Source organism: Zootoca vivipara, chromosome 10 (assembly GCF_965207765.1).
Source record: "Zootoca vivipara chromosome 10, rZooViv2.hap1.1, whole genome shotgun sequence".
Lineage (NCBI taxonomy): Eukaryota > Metazoa > Chordata > Lepidosauria > Squamata > Lacertidae > Zootoca > Zootoca vivipara.
In genome coordinates, this window is record NC_142593.1 from 45,763,074 (window position 1) to 45,778,793 (window position 15,720).

The 15,720-nt window shown below is 40.6% G+C and overlaps 1 protein-coding gene across 1 annotated transcript in view; it reads right to left on the bottom strand.

Annotated features, from left to right (window-relative positions):
- The window catches only part of WDR70 (WD repeat domain 70), a 113,957-nt gene continuing 98,237 nt past the window's right edge, over positions 1-15,720 (bottom strand). Inside the window, exons 14-18 of the mRNA XM_035100358.3 lie at positions 9,880-9,980; positions 7,406-7,485; positions 5,981-6,097; positions 5,346-5,508; positions 1-292 (exon numbers count right to left, since the gene is read on the bottom strand). Coding sequence (XP_034956249.3) covers positions 205-292; positions 5,346-5,508; positions 5,981-6,097; positions 7,406-7,485; positions 9,880-9,980 — 549 coding nt within the window. The 3' untranslated portion in view covers positions 1-204. The remainder of the gene's footprint in view (positions 293-5,345; positions 5,509-5,980; positions 6,098-7,405; positions 7,486-9,879; positions 9,981-15,720) is intronic.

A 15,720-nucleotide genomic window follows, 5' to 3' on the forward strand; every position in this document is an offset into this window, starting at 1 on the left:
TCATAGTTTAAAAATAAGCTTTTATTTATGAACTCAGCACAACACAAAATGCAAATGTAATGCTAAACAAATCTATTTCACTTTATGGCAATTATAGTCTTTCACATTGGTGAAAATAGCCCTGTGCGCGAAAGCAATTTTGCTTGCTGGAATCTGCTCTTGCATAAGGAAAAAGAAACCAAATCCTCTTCCAATTTAAATTCTTCAAATTTTACGCTTTTTCCACTCTGGCTTGTCATCTGTTTCATCTTCGTCTGATTCTACTTCTGCAAAAACTGCTTTTGGCTGGGTCCTAAAAAGACATTAAAGAAGAATGACGATTAAAAAGGAGCTCTGCAGAAATTAACAACTTTGTGTTTACCCATGCAGGGCTTCAGAGGCCAAAACTAGTGCTTTGAATGGAGTCTGGAAACGAGCTGCAAACCAACAAAGATCTTTTCAGTACTGTGTGGTGTGATCGGGGCAACCTGTCCCATTTCAATTCTGTATCACATTCAAGTTATTTAATTGCACTGTAGTCTCTGGTATTTTCCCAGTCTTCCAGGGTTTTTATTTTTGTGGGACAGCTCTTTAAAGTTTGTTCACTATCTCAGCCAGGGATGGGAAACTGGAGTGGCATTGGTACCACAGGCTCATCTTGTGGAAGTGCCCCTCCTCACAATTCCCCTTCTTATTCGGGAGTCCTTCACCCCCAAGCGAGGGGGAATCTAACTCTAGGGTCATGACAAAACACCGATTGGAGTCCTCTTGGAAATCTGGTGGTCTCAGACAGCCAATCACCTACAGTCATACCTCGGGTTAAGTACGCTTCAGTTTGAGTACTTTCAGTTTAAGTACTCCGCGGACCCGGAAGTGTTTACTTCCGGGTTCCGCTGCGTGCGCATGCGCAGAAGCGAGCTGCGCACTTCGCACATGCGCAGAAGCGCTCTATCGGCGCTACTGGTTGAATGAGAAGTTTCTACTCCTCGCCTGCTGAACTCTGTTGACTTTCCAGGTGGAATGCAGGTAAGAGAAGGGAAGGAAATACACATTAAAGGTGCACATTAGAAACAGTGCACAAGTCTCATGGCATTTGCTCATTAATTGCACTGTGTTTTGACAGCTGCTGGAAAATGAAAACAACTATTTTCATATGAACACATATTGCATCCAGCACGCAAACTCAATGGATTGGAAGTTGGACCAAGACACTGCCAGCATAGAATACAAATTCACATCAAGTCACCACTGGGTGTTTAAAAACAACAACAGCGAAAACATTACATGCTCAGCAAACTATTTTTTAAATATTTTGATTCCACAAACATTTTCCATTTTAATCAGCGCTTAGTTAATTTTTACACTTAAAAATGTGGTCAAGAAACTCCAAGCAGCGCAGAATGTCACTACAAAACTGCATCATTGCTGAATACACTCCAGCATGTAATTAATAAAAGGCAAGCTAGTGTTGTTTTGGCTTTTGCGCAGTAGTATTTTTACAACATCAGAAGGACATAAAGTACTAAGACGTTTCAGTTACCTTGGCAGGCTGTAAGGACAGTAAGAGCCCGAGACTGTGCTTTTCTCTCTTGCTAAGGACTGCTTTTGCCAAACAGATTTGATAAGGACCACACCCTGAACTCACCACTTGCCGCTTTTGAACAACTAAGTATCTAAGTGCTGCGATTAAAAAGGGGGGGGGGAAGCACTGTAGCCCACTTGACATATTGAGCCCAGTAATAAATGACCTTCACTTTGATACAGCAAGGCCTGCCCAGGCATGGAAGGAAGCTTCTGGCTGCAGACTATTTTGCGGGATGCAATCTGTGCAAAAGACTGCTGCACGGAGGATAAATATCAGAACTCTTAGGCAGGGCAGAGGATGTGCAATCTTGCCAGATTATGTCCACTCATGACCTCTAAGAGCCAGCACAGAAAGCTTTTGGCTGGACTATAATCTGACTCGTTTTAGAGCAGCTTCTTCCTCCCCCTCCTCCTTGGCCTCTACACCAAGGGCACTGATTATCTACCACTGATACCAACCCTGCTGCCACCTCCACCCAAACAAAAAAGAAAAGGAGGGAGGCAAACCAAAAAGAATGCAAAAAATTGTTCTCATGGTGCCAGATCAGGAGCAGTATTCGTGCAAGCTGCTTCTTCAACTCCATAGGACTTGAGTGATTGCTCCTGAAAAAGGAACTTAGGTTCCAAAACACATCGAACTGCAATTCTTGTTAGCCGAGACTTCTAAGAATGAGTTGGTCCAAGCTGCCTACTTTTTTGGCCTGCCATAGATGGAAAATGTGAGCAATGCTTCAGCAGGATATATCACACCTGAGTGAGAGAAGGCACACATCTTCCTCTAGTATTTCAGAGGATGAAATCAGATCAGATGCCTTAGGGCAGTTTCAAAGCCATAGGTTATGGCCATGTATACTTACTCACTTGGTTTAGCATTCATTCACAAAGAAGAAAAAATGTGCGGCAGGCAAGTGGTCTGACCATGTGAAGAAACATTGCTTATGCTACTTGTGAGTTAATATGCAAGGGTAAACCGCAATTTTCTTGGCAGTGAGCCTACAGGGGAGCCTTTGCCAATTAAAGCCATGGCTCAATAATTTGATACAGTCATTGCCTGGCGCTACTGCTATGAATCAGGGGGAAGGGGATTTCCCCCCCAGAATTCACAAATAATTTCTAACAGAAACGACAAAAGTAGAACTATTAGTGCCCTGCCTAAACTTTAAGAAACGAGCAAAACATAAGGCAATTAAAAAGGTATGGATAAAAATTCCTTAAAATCTGATAATGCTTTCTCATTAAGGGTCGGCGCAAATCTAAATTGCAGGGATCTCTCAAACACATTTAACAGATTTGGAAGAAGCTGTGAGATGGCTCACTGCTGCCCCACCCCTTCTCCTCACTTTGTGCTAAACAATATCCTTTTTGAGATGCAACCAAAAACTGTGTACAATATTCCAAGTGTGGTTGCACCATAGATTAACATGAAGGCATTTTGATATTGGCTGGGGTTTTTTTTGACCCCATTACTAATGATCCCCAAAATGGATTCCCCCCCCCCCAATTGTAATTCACCAGCTTGGTTCAGTTGTGGGAGGGCTGGGAGGAGTAGATCACAAGAGAATCAGTCCTACACCACTGTCTCACACCGCTTAATATTTTTGCACCTGGGCTTAATTCAAAGTCTTCACTGTGGGATTTCAAGTCTTCTCCATTAATAAGTGGGGCTTGGTGAATACCCACAACAGCTGAAAAAGTGAGTAAGAAAGACCATAAGAAAGTTTGCTTACACTTTTCTTTGCATGTCATTTGTATAACCTGGACACCAGAGAGATTAATTACTCTGGTTTGATTTTCTTTTGATTTCTCCTAAAACAAGCTCTGCAATGCAGAAATCATGGTAGTTTTTTCCTGCAACAAGGCTGCAGATCCTATCTGCTGGTTATTGTCCCAACAGCAGCACGCGCGCACACACCCGCCCAATGTTGCTATCTGATGTGTGCATGAGCAATGTGCTCAACTTGCCTCCTGTCCACTTCTCGCCCAGCTACGCTCCTAACAAGAAACCGTAATGTGAGCCACCCGCCGGGCACAGTGAGCCTTCTGAATTACTTCTGCGTTTTAAAACTTTCATGTTCGTTACACTGCAGGTGTCAAGGATGAAATCTAATCACCGAGGAAGCTGCGACACCAAACACACACTAGGGATCTCTATTAATGCGATGGAATGAAATGGACGCACGGCTTTTCAGATAAGGGGAAGTGCAAATTACGTTCTTAACAAGAAGAAAATTAAGGCATTGGTACATTTTATCTCCCCCGTAAGAAACAGTAGCTGCGCCAGCAATGTCCTTAGAGGCAGCCTGCCCCTTGTAGCTAGGCAAGACTTGAACTGGGAGAGGCTTTTTCTCACACAGTGGATGGCAGATACAAGTCTTACTTGCAAAGTCCTGTCTGTTGGAGCAAGTGAGCGGTTCCCCACTACTGGAAACACAAAGTCTTACTAAGTCAATCAAATTGCCCTTCAGAGTCTTATTCATTAACTGTGCAATCCTATACATGGCGACTCGGTTTAGGAGAGTATATAACTGAAGCTAGAGTTATCTGCTAGCTTAGTTCTTGAGTGAGGGGACTTGTTATTTCTGTTTAACAAAATGTACGGACTGCCTCATCATCTTAGTCCAAGTGCTTTACATAAATAGTAAAAAAAATTTAATCAAAAATACCAATAGAATCCACACATTTTGAAATGAAGCAGGCACAATAAAACTACCAAAATATAGGTGGCGTACACACCGTACATTTTAAGCATATTTTCACCCCCGCAAGATTCGGAGAACTGTAGTTTGTTAAGGGTGCACTCAAGGAGAGTCAAGAGGAAATAGCTGCATCACGAAGAAAAGTATAATTGGGCCTTATGAACAGCTTCCATTGCAATGGTTTTCGTAAGTGCCCTTTAACTCTTTACATGAACAGTGTAGGGCTCAGCCCACAACTGTTATAAAGTTAACAGCTGCACCACACTATAGGTGGCAACAGTTGGATGAGTTCTATCACCCAATCAGGGTCAAGCTGAGTGGCGGGTTAACTGGTAAGGAGTCATTTGATTGGTCCGGGCCATACTGGTGCTGGCTTTTAAATATTGCAGCAGTGCCTTGGGATGAACCCATGAAAAAGGGACTTAAAGGGGAATCCTAGTCTGAGGTGTTTCTAAGTAAACATTCGTATATATTATTTATTTATACAGAACTAGCTATGCACCTGGCATCGTAGAAGGCTAAGCAAAGCATATTCTTGCTGAAATCTAGCAAATGCAAAACTCATTGTTTTTTTACAAAGAGATTGCTGGTCACGTCACAGAGGGCAGAAATAATTTACAAGCAGCCAATTCATTCAACTGGTCATTCATGCTTCTGTAAAAACCATGCAGTGGTTTGTGAGCATGGTGTGGTACACGGTTCCGAGAGAAAAACACAAACATCCTAATTTCTGCAACATCCCCGTATCTGCAAAAGTAATGGCAAGTTTATGCAAAAATTAAATAACATACGTAAATGGTTTATATACATAGTACTAAAAAAAACCAGAAATTTTTTAAAAAGCTCTAATTCTATTTTACTCATGCAGCATTCAAACGGGTTAGAAACTAGGTTTCCTTTTTTTTAAAAAAAGCTGACATCCTATCCATTTCCTACATTAGTGGCAACACTCCAAAAATAGAGGCAGAGAATAGTGTTGTTAAACAGGTCTTCTGCTTATGTTCAAGTTCACCAGGGCTTTAAGACATATCTGTATATGGATTTTAAACCCCACCCCCCCACACACACTTAAGAAAGTCTCCTTACTTAGAATATGCTGGAGCAACCCAGTACGGGCTCTCCTCCGCTTCCTTTGCGTGCCGTAAAATGGCCTCCCGGGGGTTGCTATCATCGGTTTTATCCAGTGCAATATTCTTGACTATGTATGAAGACAGAGTCCCGCCATGAGTTCCAACACGACCACCACGACCTAATATAGGAGATAATGAACAGATGTGTGAAGTGGCAAGGGAAGAAAAAAAAAGAGCAAACAGAAAAGATGAAGGAAAAACTACAGCCGTACCTTGGTTTCCGAACAGCTTAGCAGTCAAACATTTTAACTCCTGAACGCCGCAAACCCAGAAGGGACAGTTCAGGTTTGTGAACTACTTTTGGAAGCCAAACGTCTGACAGGGCTTCCGTGGCTTCCGATTGGCTGCAGGAGCTTCCTGCAGCCAATCAGAAGCCGCACTTTGGTTTCCAAACGTTTTTGAAGTCAAACGGACTTCCAGAATGGATTCCGTTCGACTTCCAAGGTACAACTGTGCATCCACGCAAATGAGAAGTTGCATCAGCATCTACAAGCCTATCACAGAGCTATAGGGCTGATTCAGTCTTCTGCAAAGAAACACACAAATGGCCTTAGCAATGTTTTGCTTACAAATTGTAGAAATTCTGGTTACCTGGTCCTGCAACTGGAGGTTCAGGTTTGTGAGATTTCATGGGATCCAGTCTATCCTTTTCCAGCTGCTTTCTCGTACTCCGCTGGCGTGGCTCGCGAAACATCGGAAGTGCATGAGCTAAAATAATAATTTATTTATTTTTTACTTAAGAGAAAGTGAATTTAAAGAAGTCGTGGAAGGGACTGATGGCCCTCCAGATGACCTCGAACAACTTTCACCAGCCTGAGCCACCGTAGTCAAAAGCCCAGAGATGATAGGAGCTGTAGTTTAGCAGCAAGAGGATAGGAAAATAGGAGCTGTAGTCTAGTGCCACAGATTCCTCACCTGTGCACGGACAATCATACATGGCTTGGGAATTGTATATACAAACTTGGCAGGTATGCTCAGGTGCAAGTAAAATGGTTAGTTAAAAGAAAATAAAGCCAGACATTACAGCAGCCTTAGTGTTTGGTTCTCCACATCTCCCCATAATTCAGGAGTGGAAACTTCAGGCCTGGGGACTCTCTATCTGCCCTTTAAGACTCTCCCTAGCAACAGCCCCATCCCAGGCCATACCCCTTCTCCCCAGGCTCCAGCTTTTATTAGCCCTACTCCATGCTGTCCTTGAGGGCTTTGGTCTGGATGGAATATGCCCTTGAACTTTGATAATTCCTCTTGCTTGCATAGATGAAGGGATAGAAAGCTCTGGTGTTTGCGTTCAGGAACGCTCAGAATAGTTATGCATGGGCACAAATCTGATACGCAAGTGTTGCCAATGCAGCCTAATTCAGCTTTTGTTAAGTTTATTGCCCTTAATAAAAGTACATTCTGGCTTTGGGTGGCTTCAGAACCTTAGGAATAAACAGTTCTTTCTTACATCTGCACTTTACGTGAAGCATGGAAAGTCAAACTTTTGCTGGCAAGTGGCATGCTACACAATTTTGCATAAAACATTTGAGGTTAACTATAAAAACCATTTCCATATGTGGAACGACGGCTTCTTAAGGAATAATGAAGTAAAATGCCTCTCCTTGAAAAATCAATGCCTCATCCCCACAGGTGAAAATGATGCATCTTAAGTAGCCAGAGGATGCAAAACTGAGATTCCCACTTACAATTTACTTTGCTAGAGTGGCAATACACTTTTGCTGGTGGGGTTAAGTCCCACTTAGAGAATGGGGCGCATAGCACAGCCATCACCACTTCTCTAAAAGACTGAAGAACATCAGGCCAAGTTGCTGCTCCGCTCTGTTGTTTAGTTCTGTCATTGGGACCAAATGAGCAGAGCCCCCTTTAAAAGCTAAAGGGTTTCGAGGAGGAGTGTGGCCAATTTAAGTCGTCCCTGACTCCTTCCTGCTGATTGGCAGGATTCTAGTTTTAAAGAAGGGCCCTGAGCCATAATGTACAGAGAGTTAAAATTATGTATATAAATAAACAGTTACTTACGTGTTATAATGTAATCCTGTGTGAGGGTCCCAGCCTGCCTTTCTTTTCTTTTCGTCTTTACAACACACAATTTTGCTCCCCTAGAAAGGATTAAAAAAGAATAATAGTACAAGAACTTGCATGAAAAGAGTTGAAAAGAAGTGCTGGCGAAGTTCAAAAGCTGTTTCTAAGGACAATTTTATATACGTTTACTTGGAAACAAGTCCCCACTGGGAGTCACCCCTCCTAAATATGAGTGGCAATTTTTTTTGTCACAAAATGAATTGTGCTCTGATCTTAAATCAGTATTTTGAGGTCGTCTGTCTGCCCAGAACCCTCTTGAATCTCCTCCTATAGGCTCATCCCACTGCAGGTGGAGAACGGCCAGGGTAAAGCAACTATCAACACTCTGTTCCTTTTCATCTCTCCCTTCCTCCATATAAACACATGGATGTGCAGTCATCTTATTATTAGTTGTAGCATCTCTCTCTCTCTCTCTCTCTCTCTCTCTCTCTCTCTCTCTCTCTCTCTCTCTCTCTGTGTGTGTGTGTGTGTGTGTGTTTAATCCCTGTCTTAAAAGTTATATGATTCAACATGGTGCATCAACTCTCATAAATGTCTTGATAACTGGTCTAGGCAGATACTCTCAGGATCTGTGGCTGTTTGGATGTGCTCACCATCCCTGACCTTTGGCCATCAGCTGGGGCTGATGGGAATTGTTGAGCACCAGCAACACTGGAGGGCCACAAGTGTCCTATCCCTAATGTAGAACGATATATAATCCTCGTAAGAACAAACGATGGCTGGGTGTCTGGCTTGCAGAGTCACATATGTGAGACAACGTTACAGGTAGGTAGCCGTGTTGGTCTGACGTAGTCGAAACAAACAAACAAAAAAATTCCTTCTAGCAGCACCTTAAAGACCAACTAAGTTTTTTATTTTGGTATGAGCTTTCGTGTGCATGCACACTTCTTCAGATACACTGAAATAGAAGTATCTGAGACAACGTTAGAGGCTATGAAGTTGAGTTATATTTGTACCTTCAGTCAGGCTTATAGTGGAAACAGGTTTCTTTCGACCCATAAAGTTCAGGTCGTTAAAGGGGGCTGTCCATTATGCTGGAGAAAACATTTTTTGGCAGTCTGGGTTGCAAAGCAGCATATGGGCAAATAAAAACGTATTTTTGTGGTTGCTAGAGGGGACAGGACTAAGGGATGTCAGTAAGGCTTTGCAAGCAGACCTTTCTGTCCAGGATCAGGGAGGATATTAAAAATTTACACTAAAAGGAGGAAAGAGTAGTAGGGTGGGGGGGGGGAATCAACTGAATCTTCTATTTTTCACCTTCACATTTACTGCCCTTTTGATGCAGAGCTAATAAGAAGAGGCTGCCAAAACAGTGGGAAAGAACAGGAATTTGCCCATGTTTGTTTAATGTCTTCTTGAGTAAGAGCACAGCTGCCTATGTAGATCAGAAACATGCAAACTGAGAGCACCTGCTCCTTAGCCTGATTCCACTGAATAAGTTTATTTAGTTAAATATTAAGAAGAGAATTTGAGAGTGTATCAAAATGCTTTGCACCCTCTTGCAATTCTTTTGTAACTCATGGAAATCTATTTACGTAATTTATACCCTGCACCTTCAACATAAATGCATGTTCCCATGGTGGCCAACAGAGTTGCAAGATACTAATAAAAAAATAAAAAAATAAAGAGTAATGATAAAAATAATTAAATAAAGCATACAAACTAATACGGCAAACTAAAACAGCAGCATCCTATTTAGACAGGAAAATCAAAACAGCTCTAAGATTTTTTTTTTCTCAATGCTCACATTAGCAGCTCTTAAAAGCTTGGGAAAACAGGAATTTTTGTCTGGCGCCTAAATGATAGCAATGAGGTCTCCAGGAGGGCCTCCTTAGAGACAGCATCAGACTGTAAACATCCTGGTTTCGTATCATGGTTTGGAGTCCAAGATTAAACCACAGTTTCCAATTTCATAACGGAAAACTCTTGTTTAAAGTAACCAAGATACAAGCACTGAAGCCAGCTTGAGACAGGAGGAGTGCATAGGGAATGCATGCGCACGATGCTCATTCTCAGCTTAATAAACCATAGTTTATAAAGTTGGGATCATTGAATTGGAGCAGGCACAATGTGTCAGCGATGCAACATTTCAGAAACAGGATTCCAGAAATTTAAAAAGAGGCAATACTAAGTTCCAATGAGAAACACGGCTCGTTTGAAAACACAAACTACTGAAAATGACTTGTAATTATCTTTTTGACCACGACTCCCAGTCATCCGGGACTGTTGGTTTTCCTTTATATGTAAAACTGAATAAATAAATATACAAAAAAAGGAAAACAGGAAAACATAAGCTGCCATTCCCCGGTCCTCGCTTTTTAAGAAGAAACAGTGAATTCAAAGAAATCTCACCTCTAAACAAGCATTTATACATTTTAAGAAATAAGGTTCATATGCAATTAATTAAATACCTTTGACTCTTGAAGGGGTCATAGTATACTTTAGCCAATCCATTCCCTGTACCAACCATGATTTGGTTCAGTTTAGGATGCCAGAGACAACGGACAACGCTCTGAAAAATAACATTAGCTCTTGGTTAGTAATTTTTTAGTTCTGAAACCCAGGACAATACCCAGTTTTAGGGGAAGCTTCCCTTTTATTTTATCACATTTCACCTATCTTTATCTTCAGGTAAGACTCAAGAGGTGCACAAGACCCTTAGGCTGCAAAGACTCAGTAAATTACATGCGTAGAAACCAATGTTCATTTACTTACTTACTTCTACACCATACTACATACTTCCACAGCAACTGCTGTTTGGGTGGCAAATAAAAGTCTAAAACAACCCCCCCCCCTTCCAAGGGATCCTTTTTTCCTCTGCAAGATAGGAAATTCCTAAACCAGCAGTAGTAAGCAAGCATACCATTTGGAAATACAATATGCACCACTAATCATGATCTTGTGCCAGATGGAAAAGGGGCTTCCAAATTTAGGGTAACACTTTAAATTGTAAAAGCCACATAACTTATTTAATAAGGGAGCATAAAATACAATCTTATTCTAACTGGGAAGCCTAAATTAAATCTAATACGACTTTGGAGCCTTTTAAGGCATTCTGTTATAAGAGTCCCACTTTGGACCAAAGGGACTCTGTAGGCCAGCGTTTCTCAAGCGCTGTTCCGCGGCACACTAGTGTGCTGCGAGATGCTGGCTGGTGTGCCGCGACGTGCGGCGACGAGAAGGGTGATTTTGCAGCTGCAAACTCCACCTCCCTGGGCGTCCTATTTCTTCGCCCCTTCTAGTTTCCACAGACCAATCAGCTTTCATTATTTCCATTTTCCCCATGCCTCACGTGACAGGATCATCCCAGAATCCTTTAGCCAAGATGGCAGCCCCCAGCAGCTAATAGTGCCGCATGTGTGTCTCTTTTTTGGAAAATCGAGCTGACTTCAAGTAGCTACTTTTAAAATATTCAATCTCCATCATTCAAAAGGTAGTTTGTTGCTAATTCACGGAGGCATAAAGACCAAATCGTCCTCTCACAAGTCCGAGAACACGCACAGGGTAAGATACGGGACGGCGGGGTGGATCAGAAACCCGGATCTTTTAAGAACTCGGCAGCGCTGACCCGCCGGAAAGCAATATTTGGCAAGTGTTTCTTACAGTCATAATTATAATATAGGGCGGCACAGAGTTAATTTTTTAAACTTTTTTAATGGTGGTGTGCCTCGTGATTTTTTTCACGGAACAAGTGTGCCGTGGCCCAAAAAAGGTTGAGAAACACTGCTGTAGGCATATCATATTGCCAATTTCTAAACCATTTGGCCAACAATCCTACCTTTCCCCAATTTTGACTTCCTTTCTAGTTTGTTTGAATGCTAAATATGGTTCATTTGCTTACAGCAAAGTAAATTAATTTAGACATAATATATAACAATAATGAAATAGACATAAAATGGATGAATTCCTAGATCCCAATGATTTCTGTTTACTTTTGTTTGTGTATATTCGAGAAATTTGTTCTCTCTCTCTTGTATTTGTTAATATGAAAATTCAATAAAAACATATTGTGGGAAATAGTTCTCTATTAATATTCTCCCAGAAAATATTTACGTGCATAATCAGGTCAGCTAAAACATGCTTGTTAAAAAAAAAAGCGACATTAGAGAACAGCGTTTGCTATCCTATCAAAGATTCTTCAAAATTTGGAGTAATAGGAGCCTAATATGTGTTTACAACTGGGCACTCATGCAAGAATCTTCTGGAAATGTTTGAAGTATATATAATAATATAATAATTTATTATTAATAACCCTCCCACCTGGCTGGGTTTCCCCAGTATATCTGTTTTAGGTAGAGTTCTTATTCTTCCAGTCCCAGGCTGCTTTGCTTTAATGGCTTTGCTTTAATGGTGTAATTATACTCAGTACAAATACTTATTGCATGAACACTATTATTAATTACCTAAAAAGGTTCTACAGATTTTGGCTGGCTCTGTTGGCAAACCCCAAGATTTTCCTCTTTCAACTAACTTGGTAAAATCTCCATCCCAACTGGATATTGTTTTGGATTAAAATTGATTTTATGTACCAGTATGTGCTATAGTTGTTTCCAAGTGTTTTTAAGTGTTTTCTAGAAAAAGTTTAATGTATGCAATTGTTTTAAATATCTATCTATCTATCTATCTATCTATCTATCTATCTATCTATCTATCTATCTATCTATCTATCAATCATCTTTTTTACATACATTATTATACTGTATATCACTTCCTGATGTCTTATGTGAAAGGAGTCATAAATTTAAACAACAAATAAATTACAGGAGGGGAAAACAAATAAATTACAGTCTTGAATCTGTACTCCATTTAAGCCTATAGCAGTGTGTTAGGAAGAGTGAAATGCTTGCTTTACTTCCTTTTTACTTGGGAGTTCTGTAATAGTGTCTGTAATAATGCTGTAAATGAGGCAGCTGATGTTTGAATTTCAACTGCACCCAAGAGACGAATGAGCTGAGTCAGAATTGTAAGCACTGTAATTAAAAGCAAGTCACAGGATCCGAGACACTTCTGCAATCAGATTTTCCTTCTTGTACAAAATCAACTGGAGGAAGATTTATAGTGTTTTGCATAAACCAGCACAAAACATTTAGTTAACCCTCTGGCCCCACTTGTTAGTTTGCGGCTCTGTGAATTTGGAACTCAGACACAGTACGTATTAGCTATACCTGAAGATGCAGTGTAAAATTCTATTATCAGAATGCTATTACAGATTTCCTTACAGCAAATTATTCTTGTGCTTTTCCAGTGGTTTAAAAGTGTCCTTTTTTTCAATCAGAGAAGTCAAAGTTGGAAACAGAATTGTTAGAACCAAAAACAAAAATACTTTCCGGAATGTATAAGTTATTGCTTGAGTGGCATACGAAAGATGAACAAACAAAAAGAATGTATTGATATCGTAGGCAAAGGATGTGGGACATAATATTTTGATGGAAGATTGGGAAAAATTATGGAAACAGAATTTGAAATTTACTGTGTGTAATCTTTTAAGAGAAAATATAATGAAAATGATGTATAGATGGTACACCAGTAAAACTAGCTAAGATCTATCATAATCGGGATAATAAATGTTGGAAATGTAAGAAAGAGGAAGGATCTTTGTATCATATGTGGTGGACTTGCCCACTAGTAAGGGATTTCTGGGAGAAGATTTATAATGAACTAAAGAGAGTGTTGAAAAACACATTTATTAAGAAACCAGAATCCTTTCTATTGGGTATAGTTGGAAAAGAGATTCCCAAGAAAAATGTTAATTTTTTTATGTATGCTACAACGGCGGCAAGAGTATTATTAGCCAAGAACTGGAAGACCCAAGAATTACCAATAGTGGACGATTGGCAAATGAAAATGATGGAGTACATGGAACTGGCTGAGATGACCGGGAGAATATGCGACCGGGGAGAAGAAGCGACAGAAGAAGAGTGGAAAGGTTTTAAAGTTTATTTAAAATAATATGGTAAAATTGTATATTGAGATTAGATTTAGAAGTTTATAGAAACTGTGGGTTTGAGAATTATGTGAAGTAAATTGATGTATGAGAGATTTGAAACTGTAAGGAGTTTTAAACAATGAATTGGAAATTGCTAAAGATAAAGGAGAAATGAACCGCAGATAGAGGGAACTCGAGGAAGTCCCCTCTTACAATGTTAAAGGAAAAGGATCGTGGTATTTTGATTTTTGTGTTTGTTATTGTTATTTTTGTAATGTTGTTTTTTCTTGTTATTTTTGTTTGCATATTTTGTGTTTAAAGTGTTGTGTTTTTCTGTAAAATTTTAAAAATTATTTATATAAAAAGTGTCCTTTTACCATTTCCTCTCATAGTATATAAGACACTACTGTTGTCTTTCAAACATACATGCATTGACTGTTTCCTAATATAGATCTAATATTCTGGGGATTGTGAATGAGGACAATTCCAGCTCCTAAAAGGAGCAAAAGGGAGCTTCATTGCTGGGGGCTAAGCAGGCATCTCCAGGCATCTGTCTCTGGTCCTCAGAACTCTCTCAGGCCACACCCTTCTCTGGACTTGCTTTGTGTTTTTGCCTGGCTATAATGTGCCCTTTGGTAATGTCTTTTGCTCGTGTGGATGGAGGACAGGGAGAAATGTGTTAAGTGTGTGTCACAACTAGCCTACTGCAATTAGCATGTGGCCCTCGAATGGTTGCCCGGAAGGAAATGCGGCCCTCCAGGTCAAAAGGGTTCTCCACCCCGATTTGCAGGAAGGAGGTACGGTACTAACTGCTGACAGAGTGTGTAGCTATTACAACAATGGCAGTTGCACCAGTATCAATTCTGCTTCATCTTGAAGCAGCCCCAGCCACGAGTGTTTCCCAGTTTAACTAAGGCGGAATCCAGAAACAACCCCAAACACTTTGCTAGCTAGTTTCTGAATACTACCCAGCTGTTTAAGAGAAAAAAATATTGTACCTTTGCTGTACCTGATCTAACCCGCTATGCAAGCAATATGCACATGCTTCTCTATGCGGAATGTATTGGATTTTTGTGATTCTCCTGCCATGTTTTAGAAAGGGAGTTGAACAGGCATCATACGCTACAACAGAGCATAGGTTCTGTGCCCATCTGTGTCTATTAGCTTGCTACCAGAGCCATAGTTGTGCTAGCTAGGGCTTATGGGGCTGCAGTCCAAAGTATCTGAAGAGCACCAGCTCGGAGAAAGCTGATCTAAGGGACAATATCCCCCTGGCACACTTCAAAAAGCTACCCCAGAAGACCTTCTGGACATTACATGCAGGAAGCTGCTGCTGGAAGGGTAAAACCAATTAAAAATATCCCACTGTATTGACTTTTGCCACTTCCTTCATGTATGGTCCAACAGCATTTTCATCCCATGTGAGCGGCACCCATCAGTGGAAGTTAAGTTATTTGAATGCTAAAGTGGCTCCGTGTTAAAATACCAAACAGTTTGGCCTTCATTGTATAAAAGGGTCTCAAGAGATGTATGGCTCCCACAGAAGGATAAGCTTGTAAAACAAGCAAGATGATACCTTTTATTGGACTGACATGCCTGTAAAACGCAGGGCATTTTATGCTTCATCATTACATTCCCAAAGGGAATAGTTCTCTCTTTTACTGCCTTGTCTCAGGAAGGACTTTCTGTAATTTGACTCCTACTGGCAAGGCGGGACCTTTTGTAATCGAATTAACAGAGACTTAGTTCTCACAGATGGGCAGAGAGATGTTTTACTCTCTCTTTTTGAATCCCTGAATGCAGAAAACTAGCAAGTCAGGAAAAAGGCTTTCGCTAACTCTTCCAGCTATCTTGACGGTTTACAAAATGCAGAGATTTGGGGAGGGGGAGAGAAGAGAGTGGAAGTGCATGCTGATCACTGAAGTCCCACTTCCAATCTGAATTGGAACAGTCCATGCACAGGTCGATCTCTCCCCGTTTGTGAAAACTAGGTCATAGTATCTACTATAACTTGCCACTGGTTTTCTCTGGGGTATCCCTCCAGATATTCTTGGCCTCCAACACTGATCAATCCCAGCTAGCTCAAAGTCAACAGCCAGGATTATTGGAGTTAAGGAGTCCTACAACATCTGCAGAGCACTACTAACCCTTCATAGTTCTATAGCAGAGGCAAGAACTCTTGTTAAACATCACCTAGCATTGCAGGAAAAAAAATGATTTTAAGAGTGAAGACTGACATTTTTCATTAAACTAAAAAAAACTAGCTTCAGTAATTTTAAAGAGCAATTGGTTTAACAAACGACACATGATCAGTTCACATTTAATA